The 26,210-nt window shown below is 43.3% G+C and overlaps 1 protein-coding gene across 3 annotated transcripts in view; it reads right to left on the reverse strand.

The window, feature by feature from the left end:
• Positions 1-26,210, reverse strand: part of LOC115577202 (receptor tyrosine-protein kinase erbB-4) — a 280,463-nt gene that overhangs the window by 131,987 nt on the left and 122,266 nt on the right. For all 3 annotated transcript variants that reach the window (XM_030410145.1, XM_030410146.1, XM_030410144.1), the window contains exon 2: positions 6,034-6,185. In XM_030410145.1, the coding sequence (XP_030266005.1) occupies positions 6,034-6,185 (152 nt within the window). The remainder of the gene's footprint in view (positions 1-6,033; positions 6,186-26,210) is intronic.

The raw sequence follows: 26,210 nt of genomic DNA on the forward strand, positions 1-26,210 counted from the left end.
TGGCTACGAAACTGTGTATTTTTAACGATATATCAGGACTTTTTCCAGCCATGTTTGTGGCAACAAAATCTGATATTCTCGACAAGTCGTCTGAAATCTTTTTTAAGCTGTTTCTGCATATTTTGAAGGGGATGTTGAGTTGTTTTCCAACCATCGCTGTGGCAACAAAACAAGATATTTTAAAGACGACACTTGGACAGCTTCTACATGTCTGTGGCAACAAAAACAACTATTTGTAACGAGATATCAGGACATTGTCTAGTTGTGTTTGTGGCATCAGAACCAGGCGTTTATAAGCAGACGTCAGGACATTTTCAAGCTTTGTTTGTGGCAACAAGACCAGATATTCGGAATATTTACCTGCCGTGTTTATGACAACAAGACATAGATATTCTTAATGTGTTGTTTAGACAATTTCCATGTTGGGACACTTTCTTGCTGGTTGTGGGGACAAAACCGGGTATTTCTACGGAGACATTAGGACATTTTCCAGCCACATTTCTTGCAACAAAGATCGGATACTTTGAAGGAGGCGTTGCATCACTTGACAGCTGGCTCTGCGTTTGGGAGTCGACTTTTGGACATTTCCAAGCTGTTTTCGCGGCAAAGACACTGAAAACTTTAAGCTATGTTTCTGGCAACAAGACCAGACATTCTCAATGATCTGTTAAAACATTTCCCAGCCGTGTTTGAAGCAAAAATTATGTTCCCCTCGCCCTAACCAAGAGGATTTTGTGCCTGAACCTAACCAGACCTCAAAGTTCCAATTACAGCGGTTTGCAGAATCGTACACTGCCAACATCTATTACAGTGATTGTGCTGAAGATTTCCATTAATTTGGACTCAAGTACGACGCGGTGCATCACGAGTGGAGCGGGGATGGATGGCGAACACGGCTGAAGGACGTACGCGGCGAAAACGAGCGCGATAGAGTGGAGTCTGAATTACTGCCTCGCAGCAAATTAATAGTATTGAGTCACGCTGTCAGACGGCGGGAAGAAAGATCGGATGAGTGCTGAGTAATGACACACACACACACACACACTCACAGAGAGAAGGCGTAATCTCTGACTGGCACACTGATCTCAGCAGGTTAGAGCAAAGTTGGAAGACAGACGAAGGCGAGGAAGTCGTGACGCCAACGAGCCGGGATTAACGTTACAGTCACACGTGTGAGATAAACAACCTTTCACCCCCCACCCCGTGAGTGTTTCCTGTAACCTCATTTCACCTCAGGGTCCCGACTTCAACGTCTCTCCGCCGACAGAGCATCCACACAGCGGGCTACAAGTGCGCATACACACGCTGAGGCTGATAGTTTGCTAAGCATACGAGGCAGCGGAGCAGGGAGCGCGTGCCTCCACAATGGATTTCTGAGGATGTACGCTTTGAGAATAGCTGAGCTGCAGAAATCACTGAGCGCTTTCATTCGCAGCTGAAATACAGCCCAAGGAAAATGGGAAGCCTTTGGTGTGAGGAGTCTTTTCTCTCCTCTCTCCGTCTCATCCCCTTTTTTTTTTTTATTTTTTATTTATCGTCTCCTCTGTTGCCTCGCTGCGCCGAGCTGAACTCGGGGAGCCACCGTACCCCCTCCTCCTCTTCTTCTTCTTCTTCTTCTTGAGTTTGGAAATGAGTGCTTCCTTAAAAAAAAAGAAAAAAAAAAAGTAGAGGAAGAAGAAGAAGCTGGATGTGTTTTCTCTCCGTCTCTCTCGGCTGGTGTTTGCCAGAGATAAGCTCTGTAAAGAGTGTCTCTGTCTGCATGTCGACATGGAGGATACACCTCGGTGACCGTGTCATTCATCTCTCTTTATTGCTGAAAGCCTGTGTGTGTGTGTGTGTGTGTGTACGAGAGTGTGTGTTGGTGATAAATTCAGCCCTCTGTGGGGAAGTTTGAGACTTTAAAACACACTCTTGGACACTGGTGTCTTCCAGGCTTTATGGACGGACATCCCCACCACCACCACCACCGTCCCCTCAGCTCTCAGCTGCAGCCCTGGCATGGCGCCCTGTGTTTTGCGGCGCCGGCCCGCCAGATTGATCCGGCTTTAATGAAGAGTCCTTCAGCCTAGGTGACATCATTAGCCGGTTGTGGGCCACTGCGGGCCACTTGGCGCGGCTCCCCTGCCTCACTTCTGGGAAAATGGGTCATTGTGAGTGACAGGCAGACAGACAGACAGGCAGACAGACAGCGGCCATGAGAGGCAGCCAGCCAACCAGACAGACAGAGGGGGGGTCTGCCAGGCAGCGGCCCGGCGATGCCCTTCACACACCTGTACCTGTATCCACAAAACATTCTTAAAGCCTTGAAGTGTTTTAATGAGGACACAAATCTCTGAGCTGATTGACGCCTTCTGAGTTCCCTTAAAGGAACCCAGAGAAGTGTGAACATGGTAGAGATTGAGTGGAGCGACGATGAGGATGATGTCACACTCCCACTGTGTGTGTTGTAATCTGTGTTTTCTCTGGTCTGTTATTGCAGTCTGGATTACGGAGGATCGAAACTGCCAACATAAAAAGTAAAAAATAAATGTGCATGTGTATGGAAGCCAAGAGCGCCCAGTGTTTATATTCCTTTTGCCCCTCATAAGCTACATGGACAGATCAATTCAAGTATGGAGGACTAAAATTGCCAATATCAAAAGTTAGAAAACGTTTAATTTTTTTATTTGACATTAAAAACACAAAATTAAAATTTAATTTGCTTTAATCAGTTTTTTTTATTAAAAATAAAGCACATATTATTTTTTTAAGAGTGACGATATTTAATATTTCTGTTTTTATTGAATTTCTTTCCCCTTCAACTTTCCATGCTCATTATTTTGTAGTTTGTAATTAATTCAAGATTTTCAATCAATCAGTTAAATATGTTTTTTTCTTCTGTTGTTGTCAGTTGGGCATGCTGATCAATTGATAAGGTTAACCCCAATAACTGCCTTTGCATAATGAAGCAGACGTGCAAAAAGATTTAAATAAATAAATAATTAAAATTATACTTTTTACATTAAATATTTACATATTAATTGAATGTAATTACATTTAATTTGTGATGGCATTTACAGTATATTTCTTTATCAGGACATTTATATATTTCTTTATTTATTTCTGATATTTTGGCAGATTTAATCCTCCATAAAAACACCTCAACAGTGTCTCCAAGTTTGCTTTCGAGCTTCAAGTCAACAAGCGAGCGATCAAACACGTCCTTGGCACTCGATATAAAGAACTGACTCTGACCTCTGAGCTGTGAGAATTCAATATATGTGTAATTAAACTCGAAATGTGACGTTTTAAATGCGATGAATGAAAATCTGGGCGTGTTGTTCGGCTCAAAGAGGTCACCTCAGGTCAGACACGAACACTGTAGCATAAACACCTGATCATGCTACAGCAGAGTTATCTGTCGTATAGCTTTACGGTGACCTCACGCAGTAAGCTCCACCCGTGTGGGCCTCTAAGCTGAATAAAACAAACAGCGAGATTTATTAGTGAATGCAGAGGCGGCTATAAAACCAACGACATCACGGTAGAGGAAATCAGAGCGATGTGGTCTGGAGGAGAGCAGGTCCTGAGGAGGCCGCGGAGCCATCTCATCCATCTAACTGTCAGCATCTCAGCAGGCAAAAATCACCAGTCCTCCTGCCTGTCCCTGCCCTCCCTCTCCATCTCGGCCCTTTATCTCCCCCCCTCTCTCCCCTCTCTCTCTCTCTCTATACGCCGACACACACACCCCTGCAGCACGGTGGCTGAACATTGTAATTTTAGCACAGCAGCTGTTTTTGCCTGCCATAAAAGTGACACCCCTCTAGCTCTTCTCTCCCTCCCTCCCTCCATCCATTCGTCCATCCATTCGCGCTGCATCCACCTCCCGGGCTGCTGTTTTCAGGAGAACATAGATAGATTTCCAAGCGCATCATTCCTCCCTCAGACACCATCCCCGGCCTGCCTGCAGCTCCGAATGTATAGGCGACACATGGAGCGCATCCCGAGAAGCGTGTGTGGTGATAACGGGAGTGCACGCCGACGCTGAACCTTGCATGAACCGCCGCTTCGAGATGCGGATGATGCAACGCTGTGCTGCAAACATGTTTAAATTCATTTCATAATCACAGCTGAAAAGTTTGACTTTTGTTCAAATTACGATTATTTTAATTTTTGCTTTTTTTTTTACAACAAATTAACTGAGCGTTTTGTTTATGAAATATCAGAAAACAATCATTCAAAATAATTTGCAATTCATTTTCTTTTGACCAACTAAGTGGATAATGTGTAGACTTACAAGCTCTACTGTTGCTAGGTAAAAAAAAAAAAAAAAACATGGTCATAAATTTAATTATCAGGCATTTAAAATAAAGAAAAATCACCCAAAAAATTAAAGGTATATTCTGTGAAAGTGCAGCACACCGTAAAGCCCAAAGTTAGGGCGCCGTCTCTCTGAATTGTCGCGACCAATGGCGTGATTGCTACATAGTTTCCATGGCGACAACATACATAACCCCCTCCCCCTCCCCTTCACATTCACTTAACAATCCCCCAGATGCCTAATTGTTTCCCTAATGATGCCGGGCCTAATGGGACTGTTTATGGTATTCATTTGATGGCTCTGGCCCAGTAATTAGACTACACCTCACTTCATTAAACAGCAGGGGGGGGGAGACGGGGGGAATGGCGCCGGGTGGCACCGACAGTATGCGAGCGCCGGTGACGGACACGCATGCAGGAAGCGGACCCCAGGAGAGCGGTGGGTTCTGGACGACTGCCTCAAACACACTCCTTTGCGTTGTTATTCACACCAGCGGCTCCTCTCGTGACTTCCAGCGCGCCGTATTAGTGCTGTACTGGCAAAGAGCTTCGATCGATATCCATGAGCGCTGCGGAAGCGATGCTGAACCCGTCGCTGGTTACATATTGTATCACCCTGCGGATAAGAGACTCAGCTAAATAAGCTGAATACAAATGTAAAAGTGGCCCGCTGCTGTGTCTAAAAGGACCAGAAGGAAACTTGTTCAACAAAGTGCAGACTTTAATATTCCTCGACATCTATTTTACAGATCCCGTGAGCAGGTTTTTGAGGCGCAGTTGGCATCAACAACACAGTATGACACTACTCTGCAGAGAGGAAACTGGGTTTAAATTCTGAGATGTGTATCTCACCGCCTCTACGGTGTCGATGAGATGGATTTAAGGGTTTGGTCGATCTTAAAGAAACACCGGGGGAAGTTAAAGAGACACAAGTTTCTCTTGTTGTTCTGAGAAATTCCACTAATGTCTTCTAAGCTAACAAGCTCATTACCATTCAGGAATCAGCAAGGGTTCTGTTCAGAGTTACAAAGACTGTGACTGTTTCAGCTCCATCCGAGAGGCTGGAAACGTCTCCACATGTTCGTCTTTGTGTCTCTGTCCGTGGTGCTGATGCGACCCGGCCTCGCTGCGTCTCTGTCCGCGGTGCTGAAACTGTTTCACCTCCGCCTGAGAGGCTGTTTTCTCCCTCTGTCTCTGTCCGCGGTGCTGAAACAAGGCACGCATCAGAACTCGCTGCCTTTCTCCACTTTTTACTCTTTTATTTGAGTGTCTGAAATCAGGATCGGCTAGAATTTGAAGGTAGACACTGACACTGAAGGGGGCGGCATGGATGCGTGTTGCTCAACTTGCTAATCTTTGCTATGAAATCTAGTTTGCTAGCAAGTAGTTCAGTTAGTTAACCCTTGTGCTAACTATGGTGCTCGGGTTCAGGCACCTGTGTACCCAGGGGGATTATCACCTCTTGCGGTATCACAAACACAAATCTTAACGGTTTTATACGATGGGAAAAAAACCTAGAAAGGTTGGCCCACCAGGTGCCCTTTTTGTTTCTCGCCCCTGCCCCTCAAACATCTTGGTTCCACCGCTGCTCAACTCAGCATGACCCATCAACAGGTTCACCCAAACCTTCACTTCTACCTGTTAGAAACATTCAACCTCAGTCTTCCTGTTCCTCGTCGTGGTCCTGAAACGAAGAAACAAGTTACCAACGCAAAGGCGGTTCCGCGTCCGTACCTTGAGGAAGGAGAGGTTGCGGTTCCGATCGATGCTGGTAATCTCCAAATTCCCCATGACGACCTCGCAGTTCTCGTAGAGCTTCTTCAGGGTGCGGTACTGCTGGTCCAGGTCGGACAGAGTGCTGAGTTTGTTCTCCGTGCCGGGACACACTGGAAGACAGAGACAGAAAAGAAACTGGGGTCACTTTGGAGGCAATTTGAAGTGAAGTTTGAGCTACATGTGCAGAGCTAACAACTGATTTTTCAGAATGAGGGTAGTATGATGCCATACAGTGTGCTACCAGTGTAACTGCTTAATACTTTAAAGGTCAGCCGACCAGCTAACCCGGCCTTTCCAGTGGTGAAAATCATGTAAAATGAGATCCATCTCTTTTCCCCAGAGTTATTCTTTCCCTGGAAAAACTCTGATTCTTTGACTGCACTTAGCGAGGGTTTTAACTAACACAGCGCACTGCAGATGCATGGTTCAACGACCGCTGTACGGCACTGTCTGTGAAACACGTTGGAATCAGCGAGATAATGAACGGAGGACGAGAGAAAGAGGGCAGAGGAGACGAGAGGGAGGAATTCCGGATCGGGGATTTCAGGGCTCAAACCGAAACTCAAAAGGAGTGAAGGACGGAGGGAGGAAGAATGGGTCGGGAGATTACGTAAATTGCTAAAAAAAGAAAAAAAGAGAGAGAGCAGCAGACGTGACCCTCCACAATGAGGGAGCTGCGAGAGGCGAGACTCGGGGAGGGACAAGTGGGGCGAGAGGGGCGGGTGTCATTTCTCTGAGGCAGTGACCTACAGTCTGGGTCTGGCACCGGCACACTGTTTAATCAAAGATATTCAAATTGCATTGGTTGACCTTTACAGAGGGTTTCACTCGGAGACTTTCCTCAGGCCGACGAGATTACAAGACTTTGAAGACATTGCGGCGGTGAGGAGAAACAGCTCTATCGGCGTGTGGGAAGGCCGGGCAATTAGAAACAGGTGGAATTTTTCCCACACATGCATAAAAAACAAGCAACCAGGAGCTTTTGATCGGCTCTAAGGAAGACATCCTTTCACCGTACTGCAACTACAGCACATTCAGCCATTAGAAGATCCCAGAGATAGGTATTAATGTTGTTCGGCATGCACATTTGGAATTGCAACAATTTGTTTTCAAATCTGCTGAGAATTATTCCAAAACTGAACAAAAGCCAAGTGAGGTTCTGAATGGGTGGCAACAGAAAACTGTGACTTGTGAGTCGCAGTTGCAGCAGATTAATCTCACAATTTCATGATGTTAAGTGAAAATAATCATCAATTGCAGCCATAGAGCTCAATATACACACATTTTAAGAAATGTTATTTTCACTATGAAGTTAAATCGCACAAAAGCCAAAGGAGGTTTTGAATGGTGGGCAACAAAACTGCAAAAAGTAACGGTGAAAATTCCGATTCCAGCTTCTTAAATGTGGATATTTTCTTGTTTCTTTTCTCCTCTATGACATCTTTGGGAACAAGACATTTGAGGGCGTCATCTTTTGCTTTGGGACATTTTGAATGTGCCTCGGTTAATTCATCATTCCTAAGAAGCGACTTTTGAATCGCACAAAAACCAAAGGAGGTTCTGAATGGTCGGCAACAGAAAACTGCATAATTCTCTGATTCCAGCTTCTTACGTGTGAATATCTTCAGATTTTCTTCCCCTCTCTTTGACTGTGAACCGAATATCTTTGAGTTGTTTACAAAACAAGACATTTGAAGATGTCATCTTGTGCTTTGGGACAACTTTCTGACATTTTATGGACCAAGCAACTCATTTATGCATCCAGCAAACAGTCAATAGAGGAAATTAAGAAAGTAATCATTAAATGCGGCCCTGGCACATCGCATAATATTAGAAGACTCCAAAATTAAATTAGTTAAATTGCTTAAAAAACTAAAGGAGGTTCGGAATAGTTAGTAGAGTTCAAACATGGACCCATAAAATTGTAGCACAATGATAAATAAAAAAGAAAACACAACAAACAAATAGTGTAAAAATATAGATCAATGTTATGTCGACTGTTAAATTGCACAAAAACCAAAGGAGCTTCTGAATGGACACAAATCCCCCCCCAAAAAACCCTATATAATTTGAGTACACTGATAAAGAAAAGAGCAGAAACCCCACAACAAACAAACAGATTCTCTAAATGACTGTGTTTGCCTGCAGTGCTAATGCTAATGTCGAGGCTACCACTGTAATTAGTTCCTCCTCTCTCCGTCCCTGCCAGCCTTTCCACCAGTCACTCAGTCACTCAGTCAGCCGGCCTCCCCGGCCTCAGTCCCGCCGCCATCTGCTCCGCTCAGCTGGCAACCGCCGCCGCGTTACCGCAGGCGTGACTGGAGGGTTTCCGTGTCGGCGCGTGTGCAGAGTTTGGCTCGGTGTATTCAGAACTGCTCCTTAAAGATTGTGAGCAGTTCAACTTTGAATAGTTCTCATCTAAATTCATCCGGTTGGGTTTTTAGAGGCAGCACAACAAAAAGGTAACCTTCATATTCCAGCAGAGGTGAACTTGAACGGTTACAGAAATCGAATTCTAGTCATTTCTTGCTCTCTGCTGCCTGCAGCTCATCCACAAACTGACAGAATTTTGACTCGACCTCGGAAACGTGACATCACACCGATCCTTATTTTGAAGGTCCGGTATTAGATTTCAGAGATGTACAAATAATTCTGCCTCTGTAAGATTCTGTCTATCGCCCACTGTCGCATCACATCGTATCACTCTTTTGAGATTACAACAGGGACTTACTATCCCTCAGGACTTCCTGTTAAAGTATCCTTCTTCATTTCACACCTCCAGGACTCGCAGGACACTTTGCACTTCTCTGTGCGATTATAGTCACAAAGTTTGGACATTGTCAGGACCGAAGTTGTGCAGTTTTTACTTTTCCATTAAGAAATGTCGGCTTTTCAATGTATTAAAGTGTCTTTATAATGTGTTTCCTGAGGTGCATTGCTGGATCTGTGTTCTGCTTTGACATCTGTTTCTTCTAAAGATCACAAGACTGAAGTGTTTTCTTGTTTTCTTATGATCGCAGAATGTAAAATATCTTCCAGAGGGGATCAGAAGTTGTTACTACTGGGGGGGGGGGGGGGGTGAGGGTCAACACTCTGAGAATGATGAATTTGCACAAGCACTGGTTGCTGGTCTCGACAATGCTTGTTCTTTCATATATTTGGCACATACTCCCAAAAAAAACGAATAAGCAAAAGAAAAAGACAAGTCATGATTAAAACCAGAATGGACAAGTAAAATATGAATGTAAAGACAACTTTAAACAACACTGAACTGAAAGGTTAAGGTTCAGGGCAGGTTTAAGTGTCAAAAATGAGGGTTCATTTAGTCGATGGTTGTTTAAAGGGTCAGGGTTAGGGATAGAAATGGCTACGGGCACAAAAAAAAGTAAGGTTTAGGCAAAACTAAGTCAAAAAGGTCATGTTAGGGTTAGAAACAGAAGCGAGGGACAATTTAGGATTAAGGTTAGATGACACTGGGTTGGACAAGTTTAAGGTTTGGAAAGAAAACTGGGTTGGGTGGCAGGATAACGTACAAAACGTGTCATTGGGTTTAGGCAATATATTTTAAATGAAGTTAGGGTTAGGAAAAAAACCAAAGGAAAGGGTAGTTTTAGGTGTCAGGAGGAAAATAGTTTAAATCGTTTCTGAAATGTTTTAAGGACCACATGATTCATCTGTAAATCAAAAAGCTAAGCTACAAAGGTAAACAGATGGGTTGCATGTTCTTGGATGTGGATATTTGCCGGTTTTCTTGGTCATTTTATGATTGCAAACCAAATGTCTTTGGGTTTTGGTGCTGTTTGTTGGATGAGAAAGGAATCAGAAGATTACTTTTGCAGAGCTTAGGGTTACGGGGCTAGGTCGAAAATAGTTTTAGGAAAACGTCTAAACTAAGTAAACCAAATAAATAAGTGAATTTAACAACTGGATGCAGCCCAACTGCCTTGCATGGTGACAAGAGATTAAAAAGTGTCATCATCCCTAAAAAGCGACTGTTAAATCGCACAAAAACCAAAGGAGGTTCTGAATGTGCCGACTACAAAAAACTGCTACAGTGACAGGTAAAGAAGCCAAAGTTCACATTCTCCAACTCCAAAAGAAACAAGACTTTCAGAAAAAAGAAGCAGGAGAGAGAAAAAACCAATGGACTATTGCATAGTTGAACTTGCCCCTATATTGAACAACATTGAGAGCTCATAAACTCCCATATTGCTTTATGGATCGTTGGCTCTGCACAGATGAGCGGCGCTTCCTCTCCTCTGTGATCCCTCCATATTGCTGTGGGTGGCGAGTGAGCCGGGCAGAATGGCAGTGAGGGGACCTGAGCTATGGTGATAAATGAGATTTGCTGACCACACACACACACACACACACACAGATGAGTTATTAGATGAAATGATTTAAGAGCGGCTACAAACTCAAAGGAAGCCTGTGTGAGGGTCTAAAATTGGTGGGATCGATGAATGCCAGTGTGTGTGTGTGTGGATGAAAAGGTTAGCGGGCGTCTGTAATAATCTGTTATTGAAACCTGCTTGCAGGTGTGTGTGTGTGTGTGTGTGTGAGTGAGTTTATGCCTGTGTGTGTGGTGATAAAAGATCAGAGGGGAGAGGTGAAAAGTGAGGGGAAAACAACTCTCAAAAGCCAATATCGGCCGACGCACACACACACACACACACACACATACACACACACACACACACACACACACACACACACACACACACAGACAAAGAGAGAAATGGTGCTCATTCGGGGTGAGTAAGCAAGGCAAGGAAAACGGAATAGAAAAAGAGAGAGGGAAGAAGAAGAAGAAGAAGAAGTAAGAGAGACACAATCTTGTGTTTGGCAGAGTGGGAACGACGTCCGGCAGCATTAGCATTCACACCGACACGCTCTACTGTAAATGCTCTTTTCTCCGGGCTCATTCCAAAAGTGTCTGGATCCATCTGCTCAACCTCTTCCTCCGTCTCCCTTCTCCTTAATTTCTTTTTTTCTCTGCCCTCAGCCATCCATTTCTCTCTCTCTCCCTGCCTCTACAACCCCCCCTCGCTCGTCTTTCTCGGCGGCGGACGACGTAAGTATCGAGCCGTCAACCCCCCTTTTCTGCCCGTTAATGCATCTGGTGACGCGGCGGCCGTGTCTCCGCCCTGACAGCTCCAGTGTGATGGGGGGAGTCGATTGTCTCGTCTTTGAGGAGGCAGAGACGGCAGAAGGCAGCTCATTCATCAAACCTTGATTTCTTTAAAACCTTGAGGGTGCCGGCGTATCACGTGCTTCAAAGGTTTAGGCAACTTCCAGTTTCATTAAAAACCTTGAGCAAACCTGCCACCATCTCATGATTCATGACTGTTTTTTCTGTTGTCATGGGAAAAAGGATTTTGATTGGCTGTCGGGCAGCCATTTAACCGTACAACAGGATGTTCATGAATAGCTTTCATTTCACAATACAACTGATTTCCGCCCAAAATGTGAGGGACGCCCTCTGGCTCTCACCTCTCAATGTGTGAAGACAGTTTTAAAAAGTGTATCGTGGCTTCGGAAGGAGCTGAGCGGAGACTAACAAACTGCCTTGAGTGATGTCACACGAGTCGGCGTTAGTTGTGTCTGAATACAACTAATTAGAAAAGTTTAAAACATTGTAGGTAGTAATTTGTCCCAAAACTAATCTACAAAACATGAATATTTCCCAATCGGCCTATAGTTCCTGATCCCCGTAAAGTTCCTGATCCCCCTATAGTTCCTGATCCCTCTCACTTCCCGATCCCCAATAGTTCCCGATCCCCGATAGTTCCCGATCCCCTATAGTTCTTGATCCGCTATAGTTCTTGATCCCCCTATAGCTCCTGAACCCCCCACATTTCCTGATCCCCCTATAGTTCCTGATCCCCCTATCGTTCCTGATACCCCTATAGTTCCCGATCCCCCTATCGTTCCTGATACCCTATAGTTCTCGATCCCCCTATAGTTCCTGATACCCCTATAGTTCCCGATCCCCCTATAGTTCCTGATACCCCTATAGTTCCTGATACCCCTATCGTTCCCGATCCCCCTATCGTTCCTGATACCCTATAGTTCTCGATCCCCCTATAGTTACTGATACCCCTATAGTTCCCGATCCCCCTATAGTTCCTGATACCCCATAGTTCCTGATACCCCTATAGTTCCTGATCCCCCTATAGTTCCTGATACCCCTATAGTTCAGTTCAGTTCAGTTCAGAAAACTTTATTTATCCCATACGGGCAATTCAGTTTACTATATTTCCCCCTCAGCAGTGCAGACTCCAGTGACTCAGACAGTCTAATACATACTGAACTAATACATAACGAGCGATAACGAGAGGAAAGACTCGTGGTTGGCAGCCTCGGCGATGATGAAGCGGTGATAATTTTTTTCTCTTTGGTCTCCGTCCAGTTCAAACACAGATGGAGCGCGTGCATTTCATGTCTGCGTCGACGCACAATTTCATGTAAATACATCCTGTTCCTGCGTTCGAACACATGCATCTAAAACTGGGAACCCACTTTTGCTGGTGGCGTACCCCTTAAAGGTTGCCTTATCTAGCTGGATTTAAACGTCCTAAATTGAATTACAACTTAATCCCGCCTCGCGCGACTCTTTCCCGCGTAGTTTAGCGACAAATTGAGGGGGGAAATCCACTTGTTTCTCTTAAAGCGGCGGTGATTAATGCAGGACAGGTACGAGCAGAGAGATGTGCAGGCAATGTGTGGTGGAGTTTTTGGCGGCGGCGCCCATCTCTGATCCATCCGAGTGAGAGACAGAGGCAGACAGCTACCTCCCAGCTTATTCTCACTGACATATTGAGCTGTGCTTGTTCTCATTTCTCATTTCATCTCTTCACGTTGCTCGCCTCTTCTCTCTCGACTTTTTATATTCTGCCTGCGTCTGATCTCTTATCATGTTCCTGTCCTCCTGATGTTTTAGCTTCAGATTGTCTCATTTTTCAATCACTCCTCTTCTCTTCACTTTTGACCTTTTTTTTCCCCCCTCCTGCCCCAGCGGTGACTCAATACAGCTCCAACACGGAGTAAAGAGGGTGAACAGTAAACACGCATGCGTTTCCCGGAGCAGAACCAGCAGCGGCAACAAATCAGCGCCAGACTCCATTAAAAAAATCACCAGATTTGTGGAGTTGTTGACTTAAGGGGCACGTTATAAACTCTGTGAAATGCTGCTCCTCACAAATTCAATTTATCGTTCCTTTTTGTTAATTCAGCAAACGCAGCACATTATGTTCTGACTTCCTTTGTGTTAAAAATACTGTGTCTGTGTGATGCAGTGCCGGCATGTGGGCTGCCCTGTGACTAGGCAAATCTGACCAAACAGTTATTTATATTAAAATATTCATTTCATTGAACACGTTTTGTTGATTTTTTGCTGCTTTCATAGGACAGAATAGACAAATACTCCATAATTACAGGCCTGTCTCTTATTATTAAGGTTATTTTTACGTTAGCTAAAAACAAATATCTGTATGTAAAGATCACATTTATCTATGAGGGGGCTTGAATCGGAAATCCGGTGTGGAAATCATTAAAACTCCAAACATTGTACAAATGTGGGCCATCAGCAATATTGAAAATGCGGTGTGATTTCATGAGAATCTGAAGGATTGTGACCTTAATGTCCTGAAAACTTAAATGTAGATGACGTCGTATCTGATGCTTGTGACAGACTGATGATCAGATCTGATGTTCAGCAATTTTCCAACTATTTGAATTTGTGTTTTTTGTCTGATTACCAATAAAAAATAAATAAAAAAATGCGCTCCTTGGCCTCTGATGCAGCTCCCTCTGTCTGACTGTAATCACCGCTCTGTGGTCTCAACTCATTGTCCCGCCCACGACTATCTGAGCTCTACATGTCGCAGATAAAAGCCCGTCAGCGCCGGATGATCAGAATCTGCAAAGCAACAAGTAAATAAAGCAGCAGAAAACAGATTTACTCAAGTAAATTTGAAGTCTAATTCTCCTTTGATTACTAATAATCAGCAGCAGCGCATCAGTATCTGACACCCAACAAGATTTATATAACCACCCAAAACAATTGCGTTTTCCAAAAGTCTGACTTCTTCTGCAGCACCGCCTTTCCTCTTTCACTTCTGTTGAAAAAATCCAGATCATGAGCTTATAGCAGAAGGAGAAAAAGACTATATGCATCTTAACAGCAGAGAGGTGGCAACCTTTTGGGATTTGAGCCGTAATGGCTGACTGAGTGGGTGGCGTGGTAACCGCAGGGGGTCAGCGAGGCGACACGAGCGCGACATAAGTAAAGCGGAGCGGGGTCGCAGCTCTGACACGAGGTCTCAGCCCTCATTCACTGGAGAAACACGGCGGAGGTTATTTACCGAGGCACGGGTCTTATCTTAGCTCGGTTAGCTGCAGCCGCCTTCACAAGCCTACTCAGAACTGAGAGAGGAAAATATCTCCAGTCGGCGCCTGATAAACAGTTTTATTATGTAAAAAAGTTTGGAGCAAATCCATTTCAGTGCAGCACAAAGTGTGGAGGACTGGAGCTGCCAAAATAAATTAACATGTCTGACACAAATTCACATTTTCTGTTTTTATCGAGTTTCCCTGTTAATTTTCAATATTATGCATGAATTTATTCATTATTTTTTTTTTTATTTCATTGCATTTCTCCCGTAGTTTAGCCATGAGGTCCTTTATTTTTTTGCATGTTCTTTTTCTTTACGCTCCTCTGCTTCATTATGTGAACGAGGTGGCTGCTATTCAAAGTGTTATTAAGTAGAAACAACATTCATGGTTTTGACTTTTTTAATAATATTTGGTGCATTTAAAGGCATTTTATTTGGATATTGTGCTGTTTATCCATTTATTTATTTAATCTTGATTTTGGCACGTTCAATCCTCAAAAGTTTTCAGGGGATTTTTTGCAAAAATGTTATTTATTATTACCGTATTTTTCTTTTTACATTTCTTTATGCGTTTCTGCCTCATTATGTGAATGAGCGGGTGTGTCATGGGGTCAACTTTCAACCTATTAGTCGATCGACATTTATGTAAATAAATAATCAATGCTTATTTTATCTATTTTTAATGTATTCATGTCTGTCTTTCTTTATCGTTTTTATTTTGGCAGTTTAAATCCTCCATACAGATTCAAATTAGATTTGATGCATTGTGGGAGGTAATAAACTCAACAAAAAAAAAATGCATTTGAAGTGGATGTGAGTGGGTTTGAAGTGGCACCAAGCTCTATTAAACTGGAGTGGTTCTGTTCTGGAGGTCACGGTCAAACATAGAGCGAGCAGGACGAGGACGCACGGAGCAGCACGATCCTCCACACATCTGACGCCAATCAATTCTCCAGGAATTTATTCAGCTTCATTCCGACGGCTTCAGGACACTCTGATCAATACGAGCTCAGAATAAACAACTTCTCTCAAGGTGGAAAGCCGATAACTAAATTTCTAAAGCGTTTTCGCCTCCACCGACGTTCGAGTCCTGAAGATGAAAGTGTGAACTTCGGCTCGGAGAATCACATTTGGAACTCTCCGAGTCACCTTTGCGATCATTTCAAATTCATTGTTCACAAGTATTGATCGGGCCGGTCTGCAGCGGAGGAATAACAAAAGGAGAAGTATTAAATTAAGCACCTTTCCTCTGAAAGCAGCAGCCTGATGGAGGGAAGCCGGGCGAGGCAAACAATGGTGTTTGGGCTTCGGACGGGATAAATGATGTACGTCTCGGGCTGAGACTAACAATTAGTGTTATTACAGGATAATAATTCTAAATTAATTCATAAAGCTCTTGGTCTTTAAAATGTGAGAAAACTATGAACAATGCTCAGAACCCGAGGTGGCATCTTCACATTGCATGACTGCCCATCAATCAAAAACCCAAATAAATGTAATCCACTATTAAAGGTGCGATATGAAGAATTGGAGTCCTGTTGAAGCGCTGTTGCTACCATTAGCTAGTTAGCTCAGTTAGCCGTGCAGCTAGCAGTCCGGACTGGGGGGAGTGTTGGTGTTTACAGAACCAGCACAGGAGCTTTGGACCGGGATAGCATGAGGCTAACTAGGATGCTAACTTAAATAGACATCTGGCGTCATAATATTGAAACTTTTGATTGGTTATTTTTCTGATATTTTCAACTGAAATTCTTTAAAGATCATCTATGAAAAGCTGCAGATATTCACATGTGAAAAGCTGAAAGTAATGAAGGTTTCCTGACCGCATCGTTATTTTTGGGGTGAACTGTCCCTTTAAGAATACGAGTGTAAACATAACTTCTGTGTGGTTCCAAGAAATCTCCACCGTGCTCCTTGAAATTCATGACACATTTTTGCAGAATAATTTTCTGTTTATTCCATTAGTTGACTCATATTTTCTACACACAAAAAATGAATATTAATAAAAATTAGGCAACATTTCTGTTATTTTACCAAGTTGCTGGTGCTGGAGCATATCAGCATCTCATTTCCATTTATTATTCATTTTTTAATTTTCATATTTGGGCATTTTTGACTTCATGTCATGATTTGTCTCGTTAAGATGTTCAGTTATTATCATTATTATTACTGAACAGGACAGAAAAGCTGTATTTTTTCCCCATTTCTTCCTGAATAAAAGAGAAATGACTGTCACAAGAGAAATGACTGTTAACCGGAGTAAATCGCTTTAAACAGTTTCTTTAGCTTCTCGAAACAAACGTGTATTTTCTGGTTAAATAACTGCAAATGTTGAGTTTTTCTGCAGACGACGACTGCACACATGAGAACAAACAGAGCGTCCGTCAGTCGTAAAACGTCCTGTCAGAAAAACGAAGCCGACATCCTGCAGCTCGGGCCGGGATGCTCGGACGCTTCGGCCTTCATCCACCTCATCACTACCACCACCTTCATCATCATCATCATCATCATCATCTCGTGAGCGAGGCCCGAGGTGGTGCTGACGATGCAGCCTCCGAAGCTTACCGGCTCCGCTCTGACGCGATGCTCACTGAACATGCAATTAAACACTAAAAATCAGCTTCTCTTACAAAACGACTGATAGCACAAATTAAAACTCCAGCAAGTCACTTTTTTTTTTTTTTAAGACACCAGCAGGTTAAAAGTGTAGATCGTTCATAATGAAGCTCAAATGTAAGGTATTCCTGGGCTTTTGGCGGTTTATAAAGAAGTCTTTAATGTATTTAAAGGGTCAGTGCGACCTCTTTTTCAGTAAAGTAGAGACGGTACATTTGTTTTAACTTTTCCAGGATTGGGAAAATGCTGATGTACCTGCGTCTCTCTGAGGAACTGGGTTAATCTATTCCTAATCAGCCCTTCTTCTCTCTCTCTCTCACTCCCCGCGTCCTTATCTGTGACGCGGCTGAGACGGTGCATTAATCCCAGCAAACTTTTCACTTTTTAAAAAAACGTTGGTTTAGCGACACTTCTCGAAAATACCTCTTCTCCTTCTTCTTCTTCTTCTTCTGAGACTCTGATGGTGAAGGTCTGGAACAAAATCTCAAAAACCAAAGAAAAGAGGCCTCTGTGCTTTAGCTTTTACTCATCTAAGCATAAATGTACCTTCGTACTTGCTTATAGATGAAATGGCTAAATCAGGGCTGTTAATGAGCGCTTTCATCATCGGTTTATCAGCAGATTATATTCTCTAAAGACTCGTTTGATCTCTAAAACGATAGAAAACGATGTTTTTTTCCCCCCAAATTCCAAGGTAACGTTTTCTCGCTGTGCATTTCTTATTTGCTCCCCATTAGCTCCCACAAACGTTCGCCCGTCGTCCTGACCTTCCGTTTTGTCTGAGGAACAGTTAAAAAAATCCTCAAAGATATTTTGCGCACTATGAGGGGAGATGAAGAAGTCTAATTTCTCAGGTGGGAACCAGGGAGTGTTTTACATTTTCGCTTAGAGATCATTTGCAAATTACCGTATCATTAATGCACTCACACCACTTAAAGACACATCCAGCCTCAACCACAGAGAACAGACACTAAACCCTCGTCCTCTACCGCCCTGTCGTTGATTAAAGTTCAACCCTAGCAGAGAATTATTGTCATGAGTGTCATCATCATATCAGAATGTCTGCAATTTTTGGTCGCCTGTCACTTTAACTTTGAGGTGAGTGGCGAAGCGAAGAAGGAAGTTGTCGAACGTGACTAAACGTAACGCGAAACAAACTTTAAACCTTCTCGTCATCAATGGTGGTTGTTTAACAATGAAGATGACAACTCCCATGATGCCACACTGCTTTGAGAGCCCCTCCATTGGTAGAAGCTGTAGAAATTCCATCATGAGACTCTTTTTTCACTTTCAAAATGTTATTGAGACCAAAAGGATCCAATTCTGATGGTGAAACTAACAATTTCTCGATGGGTGTGATGCTCCACGCTGTTATCCAGCCACTTCTTTCACAATGTTTGATTATGTGGAAAAGTATTTTTGAGGCGCCTGTTCATCACGTGGCGTTGTAATTACACAGTTTAGGCTACTTTGTTGAATTGGCTTCAAAGCCTTGGCGCTCTTCCTGGAGTCCACCGTTGTCCTCCAACAGAAACACTGGTGCCCCGTGTGCGGAAATACTGCATTCTATCACCATTATTAGCACATTGTCTCGCAAACTGTTGCACGGCCTCATACGCTGTTTATGTTTCTGAATACTGTAGTTGATATTTATGAATTATTCACATTTGAAACATGATTTTGGCACGATGTCACCGCTCAGGAGAGCCCAGATGTTGCCTGAGAGCCAAAACCAAGGGGTAAAAAACACAACGCCATGATGCTACTCGCTCAGCATGTATTTCAGTTGAATGTCTTTATCATAAGCGTCGAACACGTTGACAAATTAAACACGACTTCTTTAAAAACGGTAAAAAATTGAATGAGGTTGGAGGAACCCCGACGTGTACTACAGACAGTTTTCCTGACAGAAAAGCCGCCATACGAGAGAAACGTCCGTCAGTTTTCACCTTACGGTGGCGTCCCTACATGCCCGCCAGTTCAACTTTAAATGGCACAAACGACAGCTGTGGGCGGCTGATCCGAGGCCAGCGGGGGTTCAGAGCCATCAATCGCCTCCCAGCACGGTCTCCTCCCCTTCACGCTCGCCGACTGCCCCCCTGAACCTCCCTTTTCCCACATCTTCTTTCCTCTTTGTCCCTCTCTGATTTTTCAAACCACTTAGCTGTTTTCCTTTTTTGTTTTTTTTTAATCTTTTAACCCGCCATCCTTCCTCCTGTGTCACTTTCCTCCTCGCACCTTCAGCAACTTCCTTCTCTTTTTCCATCTTAATCCTGAACGCCTCGCGGCCATCATCAATTATCATTCCACGTCTCCACACACACACACACACACATCATGAAATGCACTTAAAGGCAGTGAACGACAGGACTCACACACACACACACACACACACACACACACACATATAACTGGACCTCCTCCATCAAAAGGGCAATCATTTCTCAGCGGGCGCCGGGATATCACCTGCTACACTGACACAGGTGTGTGTGTGTGTGTGTGTGTGTGTGTGTGTGTGTGTGTGGTGGTGGGGTCATTTGTACAACAGATGTGTGTGTGTGTGTGTGTGTGTGTGTCAGACACAGGTTTAATGACTCGTCCCAGCCAATTTTCAGCCGGTGGCTTCTCTTTGTGGGGAAATGAGGTTTGTAGTTAATGTAGCACAGAAGGGCTGATTGTGATCGTGCATGTGTGTGTGTGTGAGTGCATGTGTGTGTGTGTGTGTGTGTATGTGTGTGTGTGTGAGAGAGAGAAAGTGTGTGTGTCAGTTCCAGTGAGTTGGCTCCAAGCAGAATATTAGTCGGAACCATATGGGAGAAATCATAATGAAGGAAGGTTGGAGAACATTTATGCCGTGAGGGGCTGCGTGTTTCAGTATCGAACGCCTTTGGTGTAAAGATGCAACCATTGTGTGTGTGTGTGTGTGTGTGTGTGCTCATTTGCGCTTGTTGCACGTGTGTTCATCTCCACCGACCTGTTATAAATCACATTACGATGCGTGTGCACGTGCGGGATTCACTCACTCGAGTTATTCCGAGCGCATCAGCTGCCTCCGAATTGTGTGTGGAGAGAGACGGCGTGTCACAAACACGACACACACTCTCACACACACACCACCCGTTCGGTCATTTTTGCTGCGGAAATGCACAAACAACACACACGCGGGAAGCTTCCTGCGTGCACGGCTGCACATGTAAACACACACGCCAACAGGCGAGCACCCGGAGGGGGAGCGAGGGCCTCCCGGAGGAGGAAATAAGTTTGGGTTGGATGTAATGAGCAACTGAAAGGCAAATGAGCCCTTCAGTGTGACGGCCTCTATCTAAACCCAGACAGCCTGTGTCTAGGGAGACGCTTTATTGCTGAGAGAATCCAAAATGTCATTCATCTATCTGTACTCTGGCCTCCCTCCCTCCTCCTCCCCCCCTCCACCTCATTCCACTCCTGTCATCTTTTTTTTACGCTCTTCCTCTCCCACTCTCCTTCCCATTTTTTAAATGCTCTTTCCCCATTTTTCCCAACCTCGCTCCCCTGTCAGCTTTTTGACGTTGCCTCCTCCTCCTCCTCCTCCTCCTCCTCCTCCTCCCGACTAGGTTCTCGCCTGGTGTCGCTGAAGGTCTGCCTCTCCTTCAGAACCTCTTCCTCTTCCCGTCCAATGCTTTTTCGTCACGAGGCAAATGTGATGAATGGTTAATTTCAATATTTGATTAATGTGAAATCACATTCTGTCTTTAAAAGGCGCTGGAGGTTTTGTGATTGCGGTGGCCAAACAAATCTGAAGCACCTGGGTCCAAACACCCTCACCACCCAATTATGTTTTCTATATTGTAATAAATCTTTTAAAATTTGGATGTCGGTGTACGATTTTTTTCCTGGTGTCATTGGGCCTGAATAATAAAAAATGCCAATCAGAACGTCAAAGGGAGCCAGACGTCATCTTCAAATTGCTTAATTTGTTTGACCAACAACAGGAAATACCAAAATATTCAATTCAAACGATATTAGACTAACCTACTTAAGAAGTGGTAATGAATGATAGTGGGATTCATCACTGGTCATGCTCTCATAAAAGATGTGCCGAATTTTATGAATATACAAAATAATAATGATCTTTTTCTGTACAATTCTAACAATCAGGCTTTAAGAAAAGCTATGTTGGGTTTCGTTCAAAGGATGTAAGGCTGAAACTGATGTTTACTTTTATTAATCAATTCATCTGCCGATCATTTTCCCAGTTCCTCATGCAAATTGTCAATAATGTAAAAATAAGTGACATCTTCAAATTGCTTCTTTTGTCCAGTCAACAATCCAAAACACAAAGTCAAGCAGCGACTCTTTACTTTTAGGCGGTTGGAACCATCAAATGTTTGATATTGTTTCTTTACAATTATGAAAATGGTCAATCAATTATAGAAATAGTTGCCGATTTGTTTTCTTTAGATCAATTTATCCACTGATTGACTAATTGTTCAAGTAATCTCGTCAATCCGATGATGCCCAAAAACGTGCTTTGTTAAATGCCCATAAATAAAACATGAAAAAGTGCCTCAAAATGGTTCATAGTTCCCTCAGAGATGTACTAATCATACATAAAAACATTAGAAGTATATTAAAAGTATTTTTAATCTTATGGTTTTAAACTTGGTGGTGCCCCATTACATGCCACTGGTGCCCTCTTGAATCTGCCCCTGCCCCCCGGACATCCTGAGGGCACCACTGCTCAGAGGTCCGACTGTCTTTGGATAAAAAAAAAAACTCCTCAAAATGCTCTGAAAAATTGACATTTTTTGACCGTCCAGAATTCCATGACAACTGGGTGTGTTTAATCCGCTTAGTAAGATTATGTGACGCGACCGAAACAGCTGCTGATGGACCTTGTGGTGGGCTTGGATCTGCCGACCGCTGCTTCCAAGGTCAAGGATGACCTTTCAGTCCCTGAGAATGTCACAAGGCAGCTACGAGGCACGTCGTGTTTGGAAGAAAAAAAAGGAGAATGACTCCCGAGCTTGATGGAGATATTCTGGGAAGCGCAAGAGAACTTGAAGACAGGGAGGAAGACGCAGACAAAACACTGGGTTCATTTAAAAGTAAAGCATTATTTCATTGAGAAATACGTCTTTGAACATCCCAGACTGCTGATGTGTAACGTGGTATGCAAGAGTTTTCCCTTTAAAAGAATAAGATGAAGGCCTGGAAGAGACTGAGCTGCAGTCTGGCTCTCGACCACGGATTGTAGCCGTGGGCGCGAAAATTCAATGGAGACAATCGGGCTGAAAAACATGGCAACGGCTTCAAAACAGTCTTGAACCGAATCCCAGTGCATCGAAAAAACTGCTTGAAGAACCAGCGCCAGCAGCAAAATATGGAACTATTTTGTTTACAGATCTCGCCAAGATGGACATCCAACCAGGGCAGTGGAGCGCTCATGGACGGGTTGATTTAAAAAAAAAAAAAAATCAAGTTTGGGCTCAGTGATCGATTTTGAGTGGCAGTAGTTTGAAACCAAAGACATTAAAGGGAAAGTTCACCCAGAAATGAAAATCCAGCCATTATATACTCACCCCAACACTGGGAGGGTGTTTCGAAGTACACAAAACATTTCAGAGTGTCACAGCAAAACAGCATTCTCCTAAACGACTGAAGTAGATGGGGACTTGTTTTAAAATGTACAAAAATTGTGGAAAATATCAAACAAAACAGGTCCATAGAGCTTGTCTCCAGTCTCCAGTGGTTTTGAGATCCGAAAATGATTTTAAAATATGTAATTTACACTCTTGACGTGCGGTCAAGTACCTACATCAGACAGGGTGCATGCTAATATTCTTAGCTTGGTTGCTACAGTGAAGATTTTAACTTATAAAAGGTTGTAATGTCTTTTCAACTCAATTCCTCAGGTCTTCTGGAGTATTCGATTACTAGACTAACTTTTTTTATGTTTTATAACAAGTGTCCATCTATTTTAGTTGTTTCCCCCAACTTTCCATCGGCATGTGACTGAGTAAATAATGACAGAATTTACATATTTGGGCAAACTGTTCCCTTTGAACGGTGCCAAATCCTGCTGCTTTGATAACCCCTACCTTCTTCTTTCGTCCTTTAACTCCAACCTCTCCCCCACTCAAACCCACCCTCCTCCTCCCCCGTTTCGTCTTTTTGTTTTTAATTCCGCGCGGCCACTCCCATTCATCTCTGGCGAAAATCAATAGCCATTCGCTGGCGTGCGGGAGTTGAGGGATGTAAATAGCAGAAATCTGACATTCGCAGGATATAAAACAACAGGCTTTCAATATAATCAACAGCCGTGCCGGCGCCATTCCTCAAACAATCCATAGCCTTATTAAAAAGGGGCCAATAATTTAGCCCCGTGTGCCTCCGATGGTAGGGTGCATGACAATAGTGTCTGATGAGTCAGGAATCGCGGGTATGACAGGGCGAGGAAGGATGGGAGGGAGTGATTGAGGGCGAGGACAGAGCACGGGGGTAATTTGTATTCATGTTTACAGTGTGATAATGTGTGTGTGTGTCGTGTAATTTTCCCTGTCTGGGTTTGGATTTATCACAAAACATTCTGCTGCCCCTCGCCTCTTCTGCTTCTTTTGATGTGGGTATTTTTGTTCTTACATCAATAAGGAATGCATGATAGGGATTATAATTTGATTCAGAGTTGACAGGTTTTATTTTGCCTGTAGGTACTCTTGAATGGCCCTCGAGGACAACACGTTCTTACTGTCAACTCAACTTGAACAGCTTGGTCAGGGCAATAAAGCGACAAATTAAGACGCTTGGTTTGCATAGTATGACATATTATGCATACTGGAATAATATTTAGATTGTCAAACAGATGTCGTTTGGTTAAGGTAAGACAAAAAACGAAAACTTCTTGGTTGAGTTTGGACAACAAAACTTCTTGGTTAGGTTTTGGCAACAAACTACTTTGTTGGGTTTAGGAAAAAAAAACCTACTTGGTTAGGTTTAGACAGAAAATGTCTTGGTTAGATGTTGGCAACAAACTACTTGGTTAGATTTCGGTGACAAACTACCTTGTTAGGTTTAGACAACACACTTCTTGGTTGAGTTCAGACAACAAACCTACTTGGTTACGTTTAGGCAACAAACTACTTGGTTAGATTTAGGTGACAAACTTCTTGGTTAGGTTTAGGCAAAAAAGATCAATCATGCTTGACGTAACTAATGTAAGTGGCATAACTGTTGAACCCGTCTCCAAATGGGAAAATCTGATTAATAAACCATCCAATCACCCCAGCCTCCCATTGACACAGATTTTCTAGCTCTTCGTACTGCTGCACTATAGCGATACTCCAATAAGTGATGCAACAAGAGTAACTACGGTGTCAAACTTTGACATGTGTGGCTACTGACCAGGCTTCTGGATCTGACTCAGTGGGAGTGAGAATGGCCTGGAAATACGAAAAAAATAGACAAAATGAAAAATTGATTCTCTATCCTTTTTGAAAGCTTCTTGTTAAAAAAAAGAGGGGGGGGGGGAGCAGCCTCCGTTCCCCATCCACTGACAGTCGAAAGAAGACAAACGGACGGCGAAGAGACACAACACAAGGCCAGCGAGACGATAAAGACGAGCACTGCTGCGCCACGAAACGATGTGATGTGCAAGCACCAGGAGCAGAAACGCTTGCCTAAGAGTCTCGCACTTCAAGTGTTTTAAACGTGTGCATATTTACAACGTGTTTGTGTGTGTCACTCGTGCATGTGTGTTAAAAAAAAAAACAGTGTGAGTGGGCGTGCGAGTGTGTTGTGGGTGTTTTCGCATCACTGGAAAATTTGAGTAAGTGGCAGTTCTCAAGTTTTCTGCAGATCTGTTTGTGACTTTTTAGGCTTGTGAGTTCGGTACATGTTTAAAAAATGAATGTGTGTGTGTGTGTGTGTGTGTGTGTGTGTCCATCAGCCAATCAGCCAGCCAGTTGTCAGTCGCTCTGCGGGAGAGTCTGTCTGTATGAGTCAGTCCTCTCTCTCTCTCTCTCTCTCTTGTTCACTGCTTTCCATTCGCCAAAATAATAAAAGACAGAAAGAAAAAAACCCAACACTCGTCTTGACCTTTTTGCCGCGGCCATCAAACGCAATCGATAATTATGAAATTAAATGGGTTATTGCGCTCCGTGCTAACTGAGGGATGGTTATTGCTCATCGGGGGTCGTTATGAATTCAGGAGCTCGCGAGTGTTTCCCGCCAACCCCACCTCGCTTCACCTCGACCGGAGCTCGCTCTCCCAGACAAAAGGCGTTGTACTATCTGAGCGATCAAACAAAACCGAGCTTTGCTGCTTAATACGTGCACACGTCGACAGTTTACCTTGATCCTGTCTGACCTGTCTTTAAAAAAAGAAAAAAAAGAAAAGAAACACATGCTCGCCAAGTGCAACCGAGGCTAATAAATAAATGTATAAGTTGGGTTGTAAGAAAAAAAAACAGGCGAGAATCAAGAGAAGGAAGCTTTACGAGCTTGTTGCTTTTGCGCGGAGAAAAAGCACAAACCACGTCTTCTAAATATCTTTAAAACTAACTTAAATACATATATTTATTTCCATTTCAGGGCTTCTGTTCACTCGTTTGATCGCCATTTTCTTTCCCCTGACTGCTTCCCTTCATCACATCTGCCTGAAAAATGCTGTAAAAGTTTGACCAGGTTTCACGCTCATGCATTCAGATACAAGAATCTGTTTTACAACCAAACTTTTTTTTTTATTTCAACTTAAAGTCAAACTTAAAAATGGATGCCGTAGGGGAATGTGCGCTTAAAAAATGTATCCAAGTCAGACATGTTTCAAATAAATGAGAAGTGGAACCAAAAGACGTTGATGTCATCGTCATCGGTCCTCCATTCAACACGTTACGTTTGACGAAACAGCACAATTTTGACACCAATTAAGTGCTGTATGAATCAAATTATGTGCAGGTTGGGTTGGACATTTTTCGACTATTATTAGTTTTGCGTGTAAAAGCTCAGTTTGTCAATTTGATGCGATGGAGTAAAATACAGATTTTCACCCAAAAAGTAGCACCAAGTGGACCAATGTCTCAAAAGTCTACTTAAAGTTGCAGTGGGTGATACAATTTCATTTTAATGCTGCTAAAAAATATCTACTAT

This window comes from Sparus aurata, chromosome 24 (genome assembly GCF_900880675.1).
Source record: "Sparus aurata chromosome 24, fSpaAur1.1, whole genome shotgun sequence".
Lineage (NCBI taxonomy): Eukaryota > Metazoa > Chordata > Actinopteri > Spariformes > Sparidae > Sparus > Sparus aurata.